This window comes from Tympanuchus pallidicinctus, unplaced genomic scaffold, assembly GCF_026119805.1.
Source record: "Tympanuchus pallidicinctus isolate F22 unplaced genomic scaffold, pur_lepc_1.0 scaffold18, whole genome shotgun sequence".
Lineage (NCBI taxonomy): Eukaryota > Metazoa > Chordata > Aves > Galliformes > Phasianidae > Tympanuchus > Tympanuchus pallidicinctus.
Genome location: NW_026294699.1, coordinates 14006557 through 14029352, shown reverse-complemented (window position 1 = coordinate 14029352; position 22796 = coordinate 14006557). Strand labels below are relative to the sequence as shown.

General features: G+C 41.8%; 1 protein-coding gene and 1 long non-coding RNA gene across 2 annotated transcripts in view; one reads left to right on the top strand and one right to left on the bottom strand.

Moving 5' to 3' along the window:
- BAIAP2L1 (BAR/IMD domain containing adaptor protein 2 like 1) overlaps positions 1 to 22796 on the bottom strand; it is a 33599-nt gene that overhangs the window by 6690 nt on the left and 4113 nt on the right. Inside the window, exons 2-7 of the mRNA XM_052680153.1 lie at positions 18607 to 18682; positions 16193 to 16279; positions 2494 to 2555; positions 2329 to 2400; positions 1890 to 2027; positions 187 to 339 (exon numbers count right to left, since the gene is read on the bottom strand). Coding sequence (XP_052536113.1) covers positions 187 to 339; positions 1890 to 2027; positions 2329 to 2400; positions 2494 to 2555; positions 16193 to 16279; positions 18607 to 18682 — 588 coding nt within the window. The remainder of the gene's footprint in view (positions 1 to 186; positions 340 to 1889; positions 2028 to 2328; positions 2401 to 2493; positions 2556 to 16192; positions 16280 to 18606; positions 18683 to 22796) is intronic.
- On the top strand, positions 338 to 21912 carry LOC128079191 (uncharacterized). Its single transcript, XR_008206015.1, has 5 exons — positions 338 to 720; positions 3191 to 3315; positions 9739 to 9842; positions 10184 to 20778; positions 21050 to 21912. It is a non-coding gene; the product is annotated as an uncharacterized LOC128079191 (long non-coding RNA).

Sequence of the window (22796 nt, the reverse complement as noted above, 5' to 3'; positions counted from 1 at the left end):
TTACGAGAATATCACATTGCAGACATTCTCTACAAGCAGATCACAGCACTCATCTGGCACTGCAGTGTTCCCAGTGCTATCTGAACTATTTGTGGCACTCTGATCTAGATGCTAGGAGAGATTTTAAGATCTCTGATATGATTAGATTTCAGGAGCTTCATTTTTATTTACATGCATGCCACCGACCTGAGCGTGATAGAAGTGCATGTGCTGGGTAAAACTGCAGTGCTTGTCAACTAGAAAGCAGAATCTTCTTTTTTCTTCAAGTAGAGCTTCTCTACAGCCTTCTGCAATGAATCTCTGAATGTCAGTCTGTCGAGAGCTCACGGTTTCCAAATACTAAGGGAAAAAGGTAAATAATTCACATACAGTCTGTGAGTTTTATTTGATACTCTATCCAGTTACTGAAGTGTGTTCCAAAAAGACAAGAAAAAGAAAAAAAGAAAAAGTTATCAGAAAGGTGGGGTGGAGTGGCTCTGCTTCCAACTCATTCTCTTTTTATGCACACATCTGACTTCTCCAGTCTCATCAGACACACATGTATTCTATTACAGGCCATCAGTATCAGGGTGTGAAGCACCAGAGGAGATTCAGAAGTCAGGAGGAATTTTTTCATGGTGGCTGGGCCTCCCTGGACCATCTGCACAGGTACTGGTGGAGCTGCTGTTTCTGGAGCTGAAGAGATGTGTGGACGTGGCACATGGTGTAGGGTTGGATTTGGTAGGTCACTGATGGTTGCACCTGATGGTCTTAAGAGTATTTTTCAACCTAGATGATTTTATGATTCTACTCTGTGTGTGTGTGTAGACAATGAAGCAAAACAAGAAAAATAATTCTGTCTTCTAAATTAAATGCTGTAACAAACAAATTAAATTAAATGCTGTAACAAAGAAGAATGTGACTTCAAAGCAGCAACTTTAAGGCCACAGGTGTTCTCTAATTGGACTGATTACCTTCATCTGCTCTATAGCAGTTATATTTACTCTCACAAAGCTGTAATGAATCTATACTTCATCTTAGAGAGGAAAAAATGAGTTACTAAAGAGACTGAAATGTATTTATCTGAGCTTATGAGAGTTTGTGGCTAAAATGTGCTTAAAGGCTAATTCTTAAATTCTCAGTCCTGTACATTAAAAATGAACTGTTCTGAATGTGGGTTAAAACACACTTTAAGAAGTGAGAGCTGGTGTGATTTATGTTTACGTGCCTTGTTATAAACAAAGCTTTATTTAAAGAAAAAAAATAGAAAAATAGAGAGGAAGAAATATAACAGCAAACCTAACATCGTGTGTCAGAAAATAGTTTCTGTTTTATTTAAAATAACAAGTCCTCTGTCTGCACCGCCTTGCCTTTTCTTATTTGGCCTCAAGATGGCAATGCTGTGTAAGAACAGCAGCGAAGGCAATGAATCAGTCGTAGGGCTTCGTCGGGAAACGCGTTAGTAGCAAATTACTGCTGCGTTTACACAACGTGGCTGAGTAAACTGCTGCACAAAGGTGCGGCTCCTGAGGTGCTTTAAGGCCGCTCTCCAAGCAGTGGCCATCTAAGAAACCCTGAAGCTGAAGTAACGCCTCTGAAGGCGTACAGCAGCGCAGGCAGCATTTAATTTGAGCTGCAGTAATTATTGTAGGAGTGCCTGTAACGTACAGCAGCTCTGAGAAATCAAAAATACGCATTCTTTGAAGTTAGTTTAACTTGCCAAACAACGTGCTGGGCAGCTGTGAATTAACTAATTACACTGCGTGCACAAGAATTGTTGTAGGCTTCAGAAGTCAAGCTTTGAAAGACCCAGATAGGACCTGCAACAGCTTCGTGTTTTCTGCTGACCAGTTCTCATGCAAAATAAAATTACAAAAAGAAAAAAGCAAACCAAGAGCCCATACACTGACCTCCATTTCCTTATGCTCATATTTCATCACGTTTCGTGCTCCTTGGCTTTTCCTTCGGATTTTTTTCAGCTCAGCCTGAGACTTCTCTAGGGAATCCAATTTACTTCTGTGTTCGGTTTGGTACCTCTTTAAAGTTGCCTGCAATCAGAGCATTTACAAACATCTCAGTGCGCTCCGCAGTGCTGCTTGTGTAAGCAGCTAGAAAGCATTACCATAGATATTGCTAATGCATGTCAAATGAGGCAACCAACTGCTTTTCTCAGCTGTGGGTTAAGGATGCTATGAAGTCATGCACTGGTCCCTATTTTAGCTGAAAATAAGCACAAATGCTTGCGCCGTGTTTAAGTAGAGCTCAGATCTAACAGTGATTAATAAACTGCTGGGGACCGACCGATAAATAAAAGATGCCCTTTTTGGTATTAGAACTGAATGTACTTACGGTCATGTATTTTACATCCAGGTCTGTTTTCCTCTCCAGTTCAGATATAATTTCCTTATGAAATTTCTTAAACTTTAAAGCAAATAAATTAAGGGTTATTAAAAATCGGCAAAAGTGGTTTTTAATTTCAAAAGCTGAGGCAGGTTAAGAAGTGGTTGAACTTACACTTTCCTCTAGACTGTCATTGAGTTTCTTGTGCGTTCTTGAAATTTCTACCAGAACTTGGCCTGTTGGGAAACACACAACCGTATTTCTTTCTCTCCTAGAGTTCTGAAGCTGGTTAACAAGCAGCAATAAAATACATGTAACTAATACATTTGTTAGCTATATTAAGAGAGATAGGAAACTTCCTGCTGTTTCTTAGCACAGCAGTTTAAATAATTAAGTGTATCTGGCCACAAACAAACCAAGAAGCTCAGAAATGACAGGAAAATAATCAGTTGTGTTATTGTGCAAGCAAGACTTGGTGTGACAGGCAAAGTAACTCCTTCCTTCTCCCAAAGTAACGTGACTGATTCAGTGAGAGACTGTTCTTGCCGATGTGGGGCATAGGACATGGAGGCTGGAGATAGCTGCTGCTGTGCAAACAACTGCTGTCCACTCAGCCTGCAAACCAGGCCTTAATGTTTAACTAACCACAGCGTCAGCGCTGCAGTTCACTGACAGCACACCTGCTAAAGCAGGTCTGATACGCATGCTGATTTATTTCTCATGCTGTTTTATCAGGGATTACAGCCTGTCTGTATGGCATTAACTAACAGACAGGAAAGGCAGATTTCTCAGCTTCTTTTCCTTAGCAAATTCAGCTAAACAAAATGAATGGCAGAACTTCTTATCTCTTCCTTTCTCAACATTTCCCCAGCCATCAAGACCCATCCCTCCATGGTGTACGTTGGGTTCTGGTAACCCTGTGCCTGGGGCATCTCCATTATGAAGAAAGGATGGCAGACTTGGGGCAGTTCAGCCTGGAGAAGAGAGGACTGAAGGGTAACGTTACTGATGCTTACAAATATCTGGTGGGTGGGAGTCAAGTGGATGGGGACAGGCTCTTTTCATGATGCCCAGAAGAGGCAGTGGGCACTAAAACCAGGATAGGAAGTTCCATGCAAACAGCCTACAGTGATAGGGTGCTGGTGATTAAAAATATAGAAGTAAATACTGTGAGAAGTGACAGTCACTACAGTAATTATTTCCTACGCCGTAGAAAAGTAAATACAGTGTAGTTACACAAACATTTCAAGTAATGGCCATCATTAAGCGACCTGGTTGTTTATAAGGCTGCAGAAGTGAGTGCAATTTAGGCTGTAGTTCTTATTTCACCCAAATCAACTGAGAAGTTACGTTTTTCACTGTAGTGGCATTTTAAAATCAGAGGAGTTTTGTGAAAAGAGCCACCAAGTAGTGATACAGTCTGAAAAGAAATTGGGGAAAAAAACCCACGTGAGACTGTGAAGTTTGCTTGGCTTCACATCCGCGGAACACAGGCATTTGGCAGTTCATAAACATTCGTGGTGAGTGCTGGAACGGCCACCAGAAAATCGCCCTGTGCGTTACTGCTGCTTTTTCAGGAGGTGCACAGGCACTCTGTGCCCATGTGCTGGGAGGAGCTGCTGCCAAAGCACGGCGCTCGGGCAGGCAGCCCCAGGCAGCCCACAAGGCGGGCATTGAGCGCAGCCCTGCCCTGCGGCGCTGAAGCGGCCCATTCACCGCAGCGTGCGGTGGAAAACCTGGCGCTCAGGGCTTGTTATTTCTGTCTCGCGCTGCATCTGACCGCAGCCTTCAAGGCGTTCGGCTTTCAATACTTGGGTAGAAAACTAGCCACCTTTTTTTTAGCCTTCATTGCAAAGACTACTGCCCAAATGTATCCCGAGATGAAGAGAACTTTGAAATCGACATTTCCTTCTTTTTCCGGGATTCTTTTCTTTGCACACCCTGGAACACATCTTGTTTTTAAATGTCAGTGACCGTTTCTCTCATCGTATCTTCTTTCTCCCCTCACCGAAGGCTCCCCATGCACTGCACGTCAGACAAAACCCATTCTGTACTGGGATCTCTTCACTGCTCCCAGTAAGGCAGAGGCACTGGGCGCTCGGCTCACCCGCCTCGCCTCCTCTTTTGTGCTTTGAAAAGAGCTCACAGTGAGCGCGTGGCCCTGTTAAGATCTAAGTTATAGTTTACATTAGAGGTCAGACGCTTCTCTTTAAATAGAGAACGCTTTGTAAGTGGACGTCTGCCGTGGTCCTTTATCACCAGCTTACAATAATGAGTTACCACGTTTGGACAGCCCTCCTGATTCAGGTTTATGCAGGAGAAATGTTTTTGTAGAAGTGTAACTCAGGAAAGGTAAAATGAGCCCAGACCTCCACGTCACAGCATCCAAGTGGGATGGAAACCAAACAACTTCAGGACAGTAAGTTGATTTTGATTACAACTGCGAATTATAAAATAGCTCTAATAAACACAGTAGGTCACTAGACTAATAATGACATCAGCGAGGGCCAGGCTGTGGTGCTCAGTAATTATTCAGTTTGTAAAAAGGTCAAGAAAACTACCTGAAGTGAGGACAAGTGCATTACTCACGTCAATTAAAGATATTTTGCTATGTATTAAGGCTGCTCATGATCAGGTTTAATGAGACCTCTTAATACACAGTAACCAAGTCTCGACCTTGTCATCATTTACTGTCAAACCCCAGAGCTAGCAACCATGCAAATACACTACAGAATATGACTAGACTGCATGATAACAGACTGCTTCAGTCCAGCTTATGACAGACATACTGTAAACCAAACCAGCTTTAGGCATCACGTTATGCAGTGCATTAACAAACCCAAGCCACCAGTCTTCATGATAAACACAACTATTACAGCACTTCACTTTCAAATACACCATTTTTTTTTGCTTTGCATTCCCCCCACACTAAATACAAAACCTTTGTATGATGAAACAGTAGAAATATATATTAAACATTTCCACATTTATTTTAGAAAATAAAAATGTATTCATAGATGTGCATAGGCACACGTTCTGTTCTGTTAATATCAGCTCAGTATTGCAATGCAGGGAAGAGAGGAAACAACTTCTTACAGATGGGCACTTTGGGAAAACGTCTCACCTTAAAAGAAAAGTGACCTTAAAAATATACCAAACATCTCTCATGTAGAGCAGGTGAACCTGGGCTGTGCAATTTGCCTGCAGTCTGAAATATGGCCATGGATGGTGATGTCCAATTGCACGGTGGATTTATTTCAGTTTCAGGTGGGTTCAGTGCACAGTAGAACAATCTCTTAAGCTGAAACCTTAGAAACTTGAGGGAGGTTTTTAGGCTTACCCAAGGTCGTTTGTTGTCCCTGTGTTTTCTGTTAAGAAAGCAAGACAGGCTAGAATTCCATTAATGGTCTGTTGGTTTTGTTTGTAGAAAGAATAAATAGGAACCTCTAACCCAAAATACACAACACTCCTCCACACACAGCATTGCATCTCTGAAAAATTGTCTTCACAGTCGATGAAAAACAAGGAAAGTGATTTCTAACAGAAAGCCTCGCTTGAAAATAGAAGAGATAGTAAGCATCTTCATTATAAGGCCAGAATATAGAGCTTCTGCAGCAGTTACAGTTCAATCTCACTGCTCACACTGAGCAATTTTAGTGGTTGTTTGTCTTTCTAGCTTATGCTGAATGCTGTCTGTTTTTCAGAACAGAAGATAGGAAGAGTTAGTTCAAAATAGAAACAAAAATGGAACTTGGTCCAGTTTTGTCAGAGAAGCAAATATTAGCAGTTACCAAGAAAATCACTTAAACTTTTAAAATATTAATTGATAAAATTACTGGTTTCATCACCTACTTGAAATGTAGTTAGGATTTTGTTTATCTTTAGAGGAGGCCGCTGGAAAAACGTCAAGTCTCACTAGAAAGACTTTGTTAGATGCCTGGGAACAAAGCGCTCCATTAGAATCACTCCTTTATCTCCTGTCCTATTTTGCATTCAGGGCAGGTCCAGTAACCTCACGTCTTCAAGATGAAGCCATGTAATTATTTGTATTAAACAAGAGCAAGAGGCTGAGTCACAGCTAAGCATGGAGACAGGACAGGTCAGGCATATCACGAGCTCCCACTTCTGTCAGGATGCTCTTTCTTCCCAGTTGCCCTTTGCCCAGAGTAAAGGCAGCGATGATTAAGAAAAGCTGGAAGCAGAGTCATTGGAAGCCATTAGCCCTGAAAGGAGGTGAAATGGGAAGTCTCAGAAGAATACAGTGCAACACAAGTATAACTGACCTAAACATCTGTTAAGCTTCAAGTACATTCAATGTACCATTCCCTCATAGGAAAGACTTATTGCAGGATTGAATTGTGCAGCAGATACTTGAAAGAAGGCACAAAGTCTTAATGGAAATTAATATAAATGAAAAAAGAAGAAAAGGCAAAACAGTGTGTTGTTTCCAAACCACTGACTGCTCTGCTTCTAATGCAGTTTGCCTGGAATACTTGGGGGGGGGAGACAACCTGTGGAGTTAATGCTCGTGTGCACGTAGATCAGCAGGCCTAGGTCAAGCCTGCCTTTCCTGCATGAGCGAACGTGAAGCGAGCAGCAAGGAGTAAATCTGTCTGTGCTGAGCTGTATAAAGTGGCACTGACACATGACCAGTCAGTGCTTGTTATGAAGGTGACTGCAGAGGGTGAAGGAAGCATAAAAAGGAAAAAGAGGAGTCAAACCTACAGCAGAGCAAAAAGGAAGAGAGTTCAGAGGATAATAGAGTGTTTGAAGTCTGCTATACATGATAGGCCCCCACTACCCAGAAGAAGCACTTCTGAATGGATAGGTATGTTTTGCTGAGCAGAATTCTGTGCTACCATATATAAAACAAAGAAGCAAGAAGATTTTCAATTTCTAAATGGGACTCTCAGATCAATTTGCACTTCAAAATCTACCAAGTTCTCACTAAAATTGTGAGCAGTAGATATTTCTGCATTGTAAGTAAACTAATTCACTTGAAACAAATTAGACATAGATTAGCATGAACAAAGCCTGCTTTATCCAAATATTGTGCATTCATGTAGCACACAGTGAAATCCAAATAATACTGTTCATGAATCAGGAAGAATAGAATGGAACATTCTGCTATTATTTAGACATGTAAAATTCAAAGCTCATGCCTCACTTTGCAGATTTACCTCCTTTCCTTATATAGGAGCTGCCATGAAGTCAGTCAGTGCACCTCACACTGTTATGCAGTTAAAGATATGGTGTAATTTTCATGGGATCAGAGCCCTTTTGAGTCCTCTTCCCTTGGAACACACAGTGCCACGCTTTTAGCACCTCTTTAACTATTCCAGCATTTGATATGAAGTTGCTTTCAAAGCACTGTTTTTCTTCTAAGGTTGCACAACCCACAGCACTTAGGGAACAATCCCAAACCAGGGTAATGCTCACTGTTGAGAAGACCCACTTTCTCCATAGCTATGTTTCATACGCTGATTTTCCCCCCCTGGACATTACACTACTTCCAATTACTTAAAATGTTTTTAGATATGTTAAAGTCTGATTGGTACAGGGAAAAGAAGAAACCTTCCAACGTTCCTCAGAGCCCGGAAGATGCCTAAGCATCATGGTTTCATGACCAGACAGAACCAATAAGCAGTAAACAGGATTATACAAGGCACTGCTGCTAATTTTAAGAGTTGAGCTCCAATGGTGCTAGGTGGCAGTGAGCTCATACTGCTCTACTTTCTCCTCCTCATTAGACTCCACTGCCTGTGCTGCTGTGCAGCTCCTCTCTGGAATACGTTCCAGCCATGCACATGCTTTTTGTGTATGTTTGACCAAAGTAAGAATTTCAATTGCTCAATGTTAAAATCAAGCAGGAAAAAAAAAAAAAAAGAAGGACCTACAGCCTCTGTGTTTATTCAGTTGAATAATTTCGTTCCAGCTACATCACAGCCAAAGTTCTTTAGCAAGAGACCAGAGCTGTTGTGCTCAGGCTGTGTTCTAGCTGTGTTATACTTTCTTCTGCTGGAGGTACCTTTTACCATTTTACTTGGATAGTGCTGTACACCAGGTTCTGTGCTTCCTGAAGTGTTTGCTATATTGCAGTACATCCATCTTTGTATGTCCATATATAGCACAGACAAACAAATACGTACAAATATGAGCATTAACACTGACAGCCCATTCCCTCTGTGCCAAAGGCAAACAGCATCACGAGTGAATACATGAGCAATTATCAAGACTATGAGAATTTCCAGTTCCTCTAAGTTTGTTTGTGGTGTGATGCTCCTATTTTACAATTTAAACAGAACAAGAAAAGCTTATTTTAAAGAGAGGTGTGACTTTCCATTTTAGCAATTTCCAGCCTGCTGGTCTCCTTCCCTTTTCTCTCCCAGCCTGTTCTCATCATCTTATTCTCTCAAAGAAAAAAAAATCAGAGATTAAATTGTTTTAAACCTACTGTATCACTGAACAGATGACAATTAGCATGAAATATTTATGTAGTTTCAGGTGATTGGTAAGTATGGTAACTAAATTTTAATGTTAATTAAAAAAGGAAAGGAAGAGTGTATGCCACATAAATAATGCATGAAAAATGGCAAACTTGTTTTTCCACCTGTTACTCCATTCGTAATATCTGTAAGGCTGTTTCTTAACCCAAACGTATGAAGCAGACTGCATTAAGGTGACAGATCTTCCGTGGGGCCCTGGAAGCCTTAATTACAACAGCTTCTGGTACTGAAGCTGCAGTGGTGTTGAACAGGCAGCTTGTGGGCCTTTCCAGGCAGGTGCAAGGAAATAAGTGAGCACACAAGCACAAGCCTGAACTCGCACTTTGGAGGCCCTGCTGCTCTTGGGCGGATCAGTTCGGGGCCATGGTGCAGCAGAGCCACCTGCTCTGAGCAGGACTGCAGCAAGCACGGCTCATCCAGCTGCAAAATGAGGCTCCTGCTGTGTTGCCAGTACTAAACAAGGGTGAAGAGGTGAGGCGCTGTGCTGAGTGCTCCATGGAATACAACTCCAGCAGGGAGTCGCTGCCCTTGTTAATCACAGCCATCTGCAACTGCTGCCATCAGCAGTGTCAAACATGTATCCAAAGTGAAACCTTTTGGTTAAAGGCTTTTCTGTGGAATTCCAAGAGAAACTGTTTTTTTCCTCCTTAGAATGTAAATGACATCTCCAACTGATCCTTTTCTCAAAAATCATGAATTAGTAAGAGCTTACTGTATAGACAAAATAAAGCTAGAATTTCAGTTAGGGGATTTACAAGCTAGTTACATGCACGATGTGATTTTCTTTGCAACACTGTCATTTGTTTTCCATTTTCCATATGTTTGTCTTACTGAAGAAGACAAATAAGATTAGGTTTCCCTCTACACAGGCTTGCAGGTCTTTTTTCTTCCTTTTTTTTTTTTTTCCCAACAGATGTACCTGGGGGAGGAGATGGTGAAGAAAAACTGATTGCTTAGCATCAGCTGAATGGCTGCATGCCTGCCCAGCCTCACCAGCAGTGATGGCATTGTGTTTGGGTAAGTTAGGAGAGCTGCCAGGGAACACACACCTACTGTGCACAGAATGCAAGTTCCCCCACTGTGGAATTAATGACTATTTTCTGAACAAACACTAGTCACAATCAAGTGAACGTTGCATGCACACACAGGTGAAACTCAGGGCATCTTTTCCAGGGTTTCTGTTACAACATGAAAGATGTCTGCTGTGCGTGAAGCTCACGTGACATGTAACTGTTTCAGGACAGCCAGCACGCCCTTTGTCATATTTCCCTCTATTTTCTTAGGCCCTTGAAGCAGAGCGTGATGGTATCAAGAAAGTGCACACCCACTTCATTCTGAATATCTGATTTGTCTTTCAGGGGGTTGCAATGACACGCACTGTTGGATGTGCTGTATGAAAACCCAGCGCCATCGCACACAGCTGGGATTGAGGGCAGCAGTGCAGACACGTGCGCCCGTCCCAGGCTGCAGAAGGCCATGCAGCACGAGGCACAGCCAGCACCTGAGCAGCTGATCTATCAGTGAACACACGGAGCTTCCAATGGCTCTGCGACAGACGGTGGGGCAACGTACGAACTGCAGAGAAGCTCATGCTTAAGAATGAAAGACTGAAGGTTTGATTTTCCTTCTTTCCTCCAGCAGACTCATCAAAAGTTTATATGCAGAATACTGAACATCAAAAGGCACAGTACCAATTCTAGAGGAAAATATTCTCAATGTGAACATTGAGCTTGATTTAACCTTATAAATGACCTTGGAAAGTAGAACTATGAATAGCAGAAGTTTCCACTAACTCAGCTACTGTTTCCATCTCTAGCAGTGTAGAAAGGCTGGCTGCTCTCCTCCTACCTTACTTATGGCAGATTGGAGGTCTGTGTAGCACCGAAACAAAGTTATCACAAAATTAGGAAATACAGAACCTCACTCCTGAAGAAGTGAAAAGCACCTTGTATTTCATTTTCAATCACTTTTTGTTATACAAGAATTCATTCCCTTTTTTCAATCCCATTTTGTTATAAATACATTATAACTGTACTTCATTAATGCTCCATAGGAAAAGCTGGCCTGACCTACTAACTGCTTCAGCTGCAACCTCTAAGCTGGTTTCCCAGAAGTTTCCACAAGATGAGGTGCTAAAAAGGTTCTGTAGCTGCTGGCACATTTCACTTGCTTTCTGTCCAACAGTCTCTTCTGAAAGTAGAACATTTATGCTATCCAGGAGATGGCAGTGATGCAGTAAGGTGGGACAAGATGACAGATCTTTCTTTAGATTAAAGCAGCCAGTGAAGGACAGGGTGCTAGGTGTCATCTTTCGAAGGCAAGTGAAACAGGATTCCAGCTGAAAGGGTCAATTTATCTGCTTAAATAAGCCAACAACTCTTTTCTCTCCACTGCCCATGAGTTTTCACTCACTTTTTAATTTTTATTTTAAGTACAACTAGCTTCATTTATCCTAAACTATTACATTTCCTGTTCTCCTGCTTGTCTTTGTCAATAGTGAGAGCAACACTTAAGTGCCATGTCACAGAAGTAGAAGGGATAGCTGTTCCCAGCTTTAGAGAAGTACAGGCTCAGGTGTCCATTTTGCTTATTAATAAGGAAGGAAAAAGTTCTGAGTGCCAAACACTAGCAAGACACTGCTTTTGAAAGATGGTATAACCTTATGGTCAGCTTAGCATTTTTTTCACTAAGAATGTATTTTCTTTTAACAAAATAAAAATGTTCTCATTGCATTCCAAACAATTTTATATGGGCACTTAAAGCTCACTGTTTCTTGTATAGAAAATCTCTACAGCTAGAAGGGAGAAACAGAAGAAAAGTCCACTGGGTTTATTTTAGCTTCAAATGTAAAATGGTTATCATTTAAAAATAAGTGAAATCAAACTGTGCTCTCTACAGATTTAATTTCACTTAATTACATTAATAATAGATTGTCATTATCAAGTTATTGTTATTTTGCTTTGCAGAACCAGAAAACAGTTACCAAAGGATTGTTAGATTTCAGTCCATGCCGCTGGACAGGAAGTGCTGACTGTGGGGTGACCCCTGGGCACATTCACCACTCAGTAACAAATCCCCATCGACAGCGATGCTCACACTAGGAGGCGTGCAGTGCCCCCAGTGACTGCAGTCATCTCTAAGAGAAGCCTAAGGAGCCTCAAGAGAAGGAAATGCACACAGACAACCCCTCCCCACCTCTCCACACTGTAGCGTTATTATGTGTAATTACTGTATTGCTGGGTGCATTCCTACCTCTCTTCACAGTGGATATTTTACAGCATGATGAGGTTTTGGAGACCTTTGAAGTCACACCACTTTTCCTATGAGCAAACTCGCGTTACGTGGACGTGTTCTTTTGGACCTGAAGGACAGTCACACCCTTTGTTCACCAGCAGGATATGGAGTTCTGGGCTCTTCCCCTGCCAAGCAGGCCTTCCATTTACTGCTAGCACCATCACAAGTTCCCTCCCAGCCCTCAGCCCTCCCTGACTCGTGGCAAGCACCAGGCAGGAGAAACGTTTTGTCCAATACTTGTTTCAATAATCACCTGCAGGGGTTTTTAACTAGAAAATTTCTCCTGAAAATAAAAAAAAAGAAAAAAAAAAAAAAAGAAAAAAAAATCCCTATTCTACAGTTTCAAAGTGCAGATGAGCTTTTGCATATCTTTATGTTAAGTCTGAAGTGAGTGAGACTGAAAATAATAAGCCTGTGACACAGAGCAGTTTTTAACTAACAGTTTTGATGGAGTAGAAAAGACGTTCCTCTCCCTGATGTTCCTTTTAACACAGATGTCTGCAATTCAGCTGCACAGATCAATGCCGTGCAACACATTTGTTTCTTCCATATTTGGCTTTGTTGTAGAAGCAGTGTCACACTTAGTTCTTGTGCAATGAGCTCTATGCACAGACCCACAGTGTAACTGTGACATTGTAATTGCTATCAGTACAGCTGCCACACAATAAACAAATCGGGACTTTACACTCCGAGTATTATGAAGGAGCTTAGCACCTGCCAGTTGTTGTAGCTACAAGGGGACAGCTGGGAAAACATGAGAAGAATTCAATGAATGTGCAGGAAAACTTCCTGATTCCTTCAGCTAGTGAAGGCTGTAAAGATAGATTGTTACAGTTAATAGCAGTGATGTTCTGTTAGACAGAACCTCACAAACCCGTGTTTTAGGTGAGACAAAGAAGGTCAGGGACGCAGGAGGGAAGTTAGTCCTTTTGGCACTGAAGTATTTATGTGAATCTACCTTCAATGCGTTACTGAAATAAGGAGTTTCATTGTGCTGTTGTGATGTGCTGCAATTTGAGTGTATAAAACTGCATTTTTGAGTGTACAGCTTTGTTTTTCCTAACTTTTCTTCCTGGTATAATTTAAAATAGGTGTCTAGGAAAGAAAGACACGGCAATTGCACACTGCAGAATGACAAACTGTACATTCAGGTCACGTTCCTCAATTCTTGTCGCCAAATCTGAAGGACTACGAGCTACAAGAAAGTTGGGGAATTTCAAAATTAGGAAAAAAAGTGGATTTAGAGCAACTTATCTTTTATTTACAATAATTGTGCTGTGAATGCAATATATTCTTCTACTTTCTCATATTAAGTTATTCTGTATTACAGTGTTCCAGGGAGCTTTCCACCGCGTGTGAAATACACAGACACGGCACGGAAGTTTTGAATATCTGGAATATCCAGCTTTCCATTTCCTTCTCGCCTCCTTCTTCTGCACCAATCTCACTCTACGGAAGAAAGCACTTGTTCTTACTGCTGGTAACAGGGAGACCATGTTCTGTGTTTCCTTATGAGAAGGAAGGACTGGTGGTGGTTTCGATACGCATCTTTACGTAGCGCTGGCAGTAAGCCTACTGTAGGTCACCCAGCAGGTTTGGGTTTGAACTTTAGAATGTCTGGAAATGACCTTCCAGTAAGCACTATTCATAAATTACAAAGATTACTGTATTTTAGCCATCTTAGGCACATAGGCTTTCATAAGTAAGTGTAAGAACTTTAATGCAACACAACTCAATTTAGAATAATACACTATTTTTCATCTGACACCACTGAAGGTGACATTGCTACAGGAAAGAGCTGAAACACTGATTCTTGCCTTATTGCCCTGTTCAGTCTTCTGAAGACTGATTTTAATAAGAAGTGTATCTGCAAAAAACACAGGTTGCTATGCTAGCTATCAGGGAAAGGGGAAAAGGGACAAGTCTTCTAATAGCTCCTTTTACAGCTGAAGAGTAGCTGCTGGCCAATGGGTGGAACACAGGGTCAATGGAAGAAGCATCCATATTAAAAACCGAAGAAAAAGCAGATCAGCAAATTATTCGTGACACATTTCTGCTGTAGGTGACAGGTAAGAAAACAGCACTGTGGATTTCTGATGACTGTAAAGCCTTGCCTTCCCATCCCCAAGCCAGGCATCCCAATTGTGGTCAAAACAGGTAAGTCGTGGGGCTTTTTGTTTGTTTGCTTTCACACAGATTAGCTTCAGGTGTTAGTTTCTGTTCTTTGGATGTTTCGATTTTTATTACACAAATTAAAACACTTAAATTTGCTGGCTGTCCAAAGCCCTCGGTACTGGAAATCCAGACAATGGTACCTCAGCTTGTACTCAACTATGAAAGCATTCCACTTAAGAAAATGTAAATGATCTCTCACTGATGCCTCCCACATTCTCCCACCTTTATCTCAACATGAAGTATTCTATCAGAGAGCCTGCAAGAAGAAATCTAGACTTGCTGTCTGGATTTTTCTCGCAGTAACGGTTTAAATAGGTGATGAAAATGCAGTCTTAGAGGCCTGATCCTGGAGAAGGCATGACTTTCTCAACACAAAATACTTAGGAAGAATTATAGCTGTATGGAGAACATAATTAAACCCCCCAACATGTATTTTCAAGCACAATTTTGCGTCGCCCCATAGTACGAAAGATACAGATTTAATCTCTGCTCACTGATGCTTTCAAACACGCAGACAGTATCTCACAGTCAGACAGATCTCAACAGACAGATTACCTGCATGGATTTTACCAACTTACAGAAATTGTAATTATGCTTTTCCTGATGTTTTTATTAGGTTGACTGGTTAATACTTATAACTTGCTCTTGATTTTGTTCTACCGCTTGAAATCAGCAACTCTGTTTCCTGTAAACAGCTTGCAAAGCAAACACAGAAAGCTACATGAGGCTGTTTGCTTTTGCACTGGGAGCGGCAGAACAGCAAACAACGCTGAACACAGAATGTTAACAGACTCCCAGAAGTGGTTTCAGAACAAATGGTAAAAATGTACGCAGGCACAGAGAGCTGCGGTCACCTCTCAAAGAGAGGCCATCCCTCACATCACCTGCAGAAACACCGAGAAGAAAATTGCTAAAAACAATCCTTTAAAGTTAAGAGTAATGGAAGCGGCCAGTGTCACACCATTGAAAATGTCCTACATTACCCTTAACTGAAAGTGCAGACTGCTCATAATAGAAGGACAATTTATCCAGTTATTTTTGTCAAAAAGCAAATGAAGCCTTTAAGCAACGTTTCCTCTTTATAGTTCAGTTTGTACTTATATTTTTGTCAGAAGTATTACTCATACTTTGGTGACAGTTTTACTTTTGTAGACTGAGCAATATCATTTCAATGCTAGCTAAAGGAGTACAAAACAAAGTGCTAAATTTTTCAGAAATTCAGAATATATTCTCAGGAAAGTATGGAACTTTTAGTACATTCTTGTTTATAGCAGAAATGCTGAGTCGTGGCCTGAAGCAGTGATGGAGCACCTGGTGGGAAGGCAGGGCAGCCCAGGGAGCTCAGGTGCATGCAATGCAATGCACTGAATGATGGAAGGGTGGAACCAGGATCCACCCCTTCCCCACCCTCATTTAAGGGCTGGCAGTGGAGGTGAGGGTCTCACTGGAAATCCCTGCATACGTGAGGCCTTCTGAAGGTAAGCAGCTTCTTTCTTTATGCCTGTGCCCACAGCTGTTGTATTTAAGCAAACCTTCACTTGCTGCAGCCTAGGACCTTGCTGCCCTGCTGTCATTGCTGTGCTTCCCATTGTGTTATAGCATTACAGTGTTCATGTAAAATTAATCCATCTTTGACTCTCCATTTCCTCATTCAAAAACTGAACTAGAATATTAATATCTACTATCTGAGAACTTCTATTGATGTTCTTGATTGATCTGGTGTGAGTGGCCTGAGAAATAACGTGTTTTAAAGCAGTGTAATCCCACCTGGCTATGTACAATGCTCTTTTTCCAGTACCTCTCTACTTTAGATCATTTTTATGAAAAGTCACCAGGAAAACAAAACAAAGTTTATATTTTGATGTAGTTTAAAAAAAAATGATTACAAGCCCACTTACCTAACTCTTTGGAAACAGGCGAATCTGCTGATATATCCCCAATCTTTGCAAGGCTGTCGTAGTATGATCTTCCAGCCACTACCATAGCTTAAAGGGAGAAAAAAACAAAACACAAAAGCTGAAATATTTTCTTCTTTCATTAATTTATGGCACTATGAAATATTAGAATCCAGGACACATAGTATGCCAAAAAGGAAATCCTACTGTTGGGAAAACTTACTCAAGTCCCTGTGCTATCTGCTAAGTTGTGAAGCCAGGTGTCAGCAAGACAGGGCTCCAAAGCACTGAAGCTGCAGCCTGTTACTTAGTTCCAGCTTTCCCATTCAGGTGCACATGCCTGAATTCACACTCGGACTCTCACTTTTTTTTCCCCTCTCCAGGACAATTTCTCCCCCATCCCACAATTTTGTTTATCATTCAATTCTATCTTTACAGGAAAAAAAAATAGGTGTTTATTACATATCGCTGAGGATTCAATTATTTGCAGTTAATCATTTCTTAGTTACAGCCAACTTAAACAGCAAAGCTTGCTTTGCCAGAGTGAACAAAACATGACCCTACCTCCAGTGAGGACAGCAGTGAGAAACAGGTTCCCCTGCACCATGCAGTGCCTGCCTTGTGTGGCCATGGTATCTAAAAATGATCTGCATTCTACAAATGTAAGACGTTATGAGGAAAAAACTGCCAAGGCTTTACTGGAAATAGCAGTGAAGAATACTGATTGCAGTATATCTTTAAATTTTGGGGGGATAGTAGTTAATTTTTTACCCAGAGTGCAAGCTAAGCAGATGCTGGCTGTTGACTTTAGAATAGCCTTTTCTGGGGAGGGATGGCATTGCCAACGTAAGTATTTTAGATACCTTTTTACTAGCAGAGGTGGCCTTTTTGGTTACCCAACAGCATGTTTGCTGAGAAGCCACCAACTCTTCCAAATGAAATGGTTCTTCCTGAAGCCCCGTTACATTGGATGAAAGCAACTTCCCTCAGGGATGCCACGTCCAAACTTTCTGAACAGAGCTGCGCTGCTGCTGATAGGGCTGCCATGCATTCACAAAGAGCTTATGTCATTCCAACTCCACCTATCTAATGTTTTCTCAAGATAGCCCCGAGTCAATCTCATCTCCTAGCATCGGTGCTAAGAAAGGAAGAAAATGTGATTCATACTAACATGTATGAGAGCCCCAAGAGCTCTTCCTAGCAGTTGTTGGAATCGCTTACATAAAATGAAGCATTGATACTAGATATGTTTCTCAACTAGGCTCAAAGAGGTAGACCATAAAACCTATCAGCCTCTCTCCAGGACTGCTGTACACTGCTGTACCGTGAATTACTGACGATAAATTGATTCCAATTAAAAAAGGGAAGGAAAAAAAGGCAATATAACTTATCAATGGAAAAGAATGAAAAGTAGCTGCTCTCGAGAACAGGTGTAACTTTCAGCCCAACATGAAAACTTGCTATTTCTGGTACTGCTTATAATGGGTGAACTTATTTGCTAATGAATGAGCTTAGGTTTTACTGCAAACAAATCAACATTCCCTTATTTTCATCTCCAGCAGGCTTTGGTTTTTATCTTTTCCTCAAGTCTGGTCTAAAATTTGCATGAAGAGAAATTTCAATGTCTGTTTGGCTATGCATGACTTCTGTAGTATCACATTTCTCAGAGTACTACCTTACACATAGGGGAAAGACACATCACAGGCTTTAAGGAGGCAAAATGGGGAGATTTCACAGTGCTTTAATATGGTATCAAGCAGCTCAACAGGTCTGTGGAAGTGAGGAAGAGCAAGCTCCAACAGGTCCTACAGTGCAAGCTTTGGGAATCTAGGGCCCAGGCTTGGAAAGCATTTTTTTTTATCTAAACAGCTTCTCAGAAGTCAATAATGAAAGTGTATAATGAATGCCCTTAGATCCAAATGGATGGATTCTGATTTTTGACTCCAGTAGGAAGATAGCTTCAGATGGAGCTGGGTCAGAAGGAAAAATTAATCCGTTCCTGGAACTCGTGCCTGCTCAAATTCCTCTGTTCATGAGCTTATTTACTTGGGCAGTGCAATGTGTGCAGTGGAGGAGGAACAGAGGTAAGGATGTGAATTCTTCTTTAGATCTATTACAATTTTAGTACAGGTTACTTTCTGGTTACTTTATGTTCAGGGTTATTGGTGTGTTTGTTGTTTTTGTTTTGTTTTTTTGTGGAAAGCCTTTGAGATGCAGCTTTTGCAGAACACCACTTGAATTCAGCCAAAATCCAACTTCCCCTCCCAATTAAAAAAAGACATGTTTGTGCCTTTTTTAAATAAATGCATGAAGTTCAGTGTGGAATTTAAGCTTATACACAGACCTCATAACCAACATGAGAATTAATCAAATGAAAATTAAGGGCTGTTACTGAAATGAACATTCTGAAGACTTACCATTAACAGCTTTCTCGTAATTCTTCCCGAGATTTATTAAATTCCGCAGTCCTGGATTGAATTGTTCCATTACATTCTAGGAAACAGAAAGTTCATGTTACAGCCAAGGAAGTCAGCAGTGGAGAAATGCATTTGTCTCAGTGCCACTTGGTTTTGCACAGCATGTGTCTGAAAAGTCTGTGGATGGGTGACAAGTAGAAGAGTTGGAGGGAGAAATGAGTTCATGGTGGATGGAAATGGAGCATTCATGGTCAACGAATTCTAGAAGAATTGGGCTTAAGTGGGGCTCAAGAGGAATCCAGTTGTTTATAACATAGAAGGATGCTGAGTATGAAAGGAAAGTTTGCATAGATCTTCCTTGTATGAGAGGCGATGGAAAAAGAACCACGGAAGAAAAGGGTTCTCCACCAAGTGTTTTCTGAAGTCAGAAGTTAACAAGAATTTTCTGATAACGGTGCAAGATTTGAGCGCTGCAGCCCCTTCCCCCCATATAAATAAATGTGGGGAAAAGGGGGAGAAAAAAAATAACCCGATACCTGATTAGAGAAGGCTAAGAGGACTTTTGTTTTGTTTTAACACATCAAAACAAGCTGCAAAGTCCTCCAAGTTACAGGTAGCATTTAAAGGAAGCAGTTCTCTCTGCTCCGGTTTGGAACTGCTGCTTTTTATTGGGAGAGTCGTAGTTCTTGGAGAGGTGCAGTGAAAATGTGGCCCTGTTTAAAATGGCTCTGAAGATTCTAGACCTTCTTTTCCCAGACCTTTCCTAACAGAACTGCAGCCATGGAATCACTCTGGGGTTTTGTAAGATCATGAGATCCTTCAAGAAGGCGTCCTGTCATTCTGGCTGCTCTTATGACACTTTGTAATGGCACAGCTCCTGTCCCTCTGGCACCATTCGCACAGCAGGACTTTCAAGTTTGAGGAATTCAAAACAAACATTTTGTTTACAAGAAATAAAAGACACACAACCAGTCAAATAGTATCAAGCCGCTGTCTGTTCCTCAACTAACAGAACGTAATTATTTCTATTTGCTGCATGCATGGACACAGAAAGCACAGGAATGCCTTCACATGTGTTTTATTTTCGGAGAGGTCATTCAGATTGAACTTCACTGTTTTGATTGTAGGGCCATACGTGATGAACTCCTGTCAGTGTTACAAAGCAAAGCAAAGAGATTCAGATTCCACCAGTAATGTTTTGACAGGTTGAGTAAAACACATCAGAAATGTACAGAAAGGGGAAAATGCGAAAGAAACAATGAAAATTACGTGTACTGAATGCTTTCAGAATGAAAAAAGGTTTTCTCTGACTTTTTCCGGGTGTGAGCTTTATGTGAAATAATGCTTTCAGGTATTTACTTCCTAATCACATTATGTATTTCATTGGCACCTGCATGTGTAATATTGCTGGGTCTGGATGACGTTACAGACTGACACACCTCAGGCTGATGGCACTGAGGGACAACATCCCCTAAGGAAGGGCTTCAGTACTGATTTAATGCCCACAGTGTTGCTTCCCCCAGCTAGAGAGCTGTTCTGTCAACATATGTTGTCATTCTGTGAATGGTTACAAAGCTTCTAGGTGCTGATAATATACATGACATCAGCAGTGGACATGCAGTGCCAGTAATTAGCTCCGTTGCCTTTGTTTGTACAAATTTAAAGCAACGGGAATTGCTTTCTTGTCACTGAATTCCTACCTATCCAAACACAATCACTGCAAGCGAACTTCCCTGTTGTCCCCAGGCCCTCGGTCTGTGTTAACTCACAAACCACATCCACAAATGGTTTGGGAATGTGTGTTTCAGGTTGGGCCAACACTGCCAACGGCCATTCTGACAACTTTCAAGCTCCAGCATCTGGGAGCACTTCTCCCATCCCAGCTGCTTAACTGGCTACTGGAAATGTGCTGCTGTGCCAGAATGGACCTCTGGAGATCATCTGGTCCAACCCCGGGTGCTTCTGATCTATGGGGTGCTTCTTCCTCTTACCACCTTTCTGCTTTTCCTTCCCAGCAGCGTGCTAAGGAAGATGTCTGCTGGCATATGGAGCGGATGAATCACGAGAATAGAATGGACAAATCGTGGAACTGTTTTAGGATAGAGAGCCCTGTGTTCCGAGGATCCGGGGGAGGAGAAGGGCGTACATGGAAAATGTGCATACACACGGCAGGTAGGAATCCCAGTGCCACGTCAAATCTCCACCTGGTATTGAAAATCCTATTCCTGCAAGACAGATCCGCCCTTCCTTGCCCCACCCCCACAGCAAGAAGTCAGAAGCCTTGCTGCCACCAACCCCATTATTTTAATAGCAATGTCCTGATTACTGGCCTTCACATACTGATTTTTTGAATTAGTCTCCTAATAATTCTGGGGTTAAGATTCAAGTGTGCTTGAAATCTTCTAATTCAGACTTCAAGCAGTGACTGCACATGCCTCATTAGTTCTCATTTAGGAGGAAGTGGAAAAAAACCCAGCAAGAATGCCCTCAGCAGCTCCCCGCCCTGCAGCCCAGCCCCGCAGATCTATTTTCAGTGGCTGCATTGAGGCACGGCAGGCAGTCATAGCGCAGATCGGCGGCACTGCGGAAACACGGCACGGCTCAGCAGAGCTCCCAGCTCCGCAGTCGCAGCTGCTCTGTGTGTGAAACTGCTGGGAACGATGAAGAAACGCCGTGTGGCTCCGTGCCTCCGGTGGCTGGAAGCACACAGCTCAAGGACCTTTTCTCTGCTAGACCAGGCGGTCTCTGGAAGTTTTTCAGTCCCTGTGCTGCCACAGTGGCTTGTTGTTAGCAGAAGTATCTGACCAGTTTCTAGACACGAATGCCTCAGAATCAGTGAAAAGTTTTGCAATGGAAATTTCTCTGGTAATTGCTTGGTTTAACATGGGGCATGCTTAGCTGGCCCTCCCAGCACTGCACAGGGCTCAGCTCTTTCCTCCTAAGGGTTTGTGTTTGACAGACATAAACCTTTTCTCCCCTCTCCCCGCTGGAAACAATCTAATGAAATAATTTTTAGTTGATTTTTTTTCTTCTCCTCAGCATTACAGAGAAGAATACAGGAAGGACAATTGTTTTGTCCTTACTAGAGGCTGGATTCCGAGAGCAAACAAAACCTGACCTTGCTTCCAGAGCTCACTCTTTACACAGCTGAGTGCTGCTGTCTTCAAAGCAGTGCCATTCCAGGCTGCAATGTCCAGAGCACTTTTTCAGAACAGAACTCCCTGTTCAGCAGATTGGTAATGCCAAGATATTTTACATCAGAGCTTTTCAACCCGGGCCATTCTATGATTCTATGATCAGTTCAAACGGTTGTAATATTTTGTTGAACTTCAGAAGTTACACAGTTAAAAAAGCTATTCAGAAATCAATTTTTATGTTAATTTTCAAATGATGTCTGACTGTTTTACGGCCTCCCTTGTTTACAGTCTAAGGAAAACATCACAAAAATGATGGGGGCTGAACCCCAGGGCAGTATTGCTGGTCATACAGCACAGCCAGATCCGAAAACAAGCAGAGTCAGAGGAACAAAGGATTTCTGCCCAACAGAACCAGTAACCTCAAATTGCCCTAATTGTCAGCTAACTTCACAATCTTATTATCTGCCAAGGTGCACAGAGACACTGAAACAAAACCTCTGTCTCAACCCAACTAGACATGACAAAATAAGAAAAAAAGCTGAGGAAGTCTTTCACGTGGCATCATCTGGCTGCATGGGCAGCAACACAGCCCAGGCCTCCTCACTGTTGATGTAGTGTCCTATATTCCAGTGACACACTAGCTCTCGTGAACAGAATAATTAACTGGAAGAGAACAGAAGGCACGTGATTAGATCCTACAGCTTTCTATTATTTAGGATGAATGGAAATGAAGGGGAACACTTTTAAACAGGGCAACTGGAAACATCTTCTTATGCAGCCAATATTAGAGTTGGCACAATCGTCTGAAAAAAGAGCTGAAGAGGAATGTATTCTGATCGCTGACATCACTCAGCCATCATATGATCTGACATGAAAGTTGCTGTGTGCTCTTTGCCACAAGAAACCAATGCTTTTTAACCAAGCTGGAAGAAAGGAGCTGCCTGAAGAGGAGCAAGCTTTATATTTCCACAAGTTGTGCATAAGTATTGTATCTTCCTCAGTTTCTGATAGCCATACAAACAACGTTAATCTTCAAAACAAATGACAGCCATT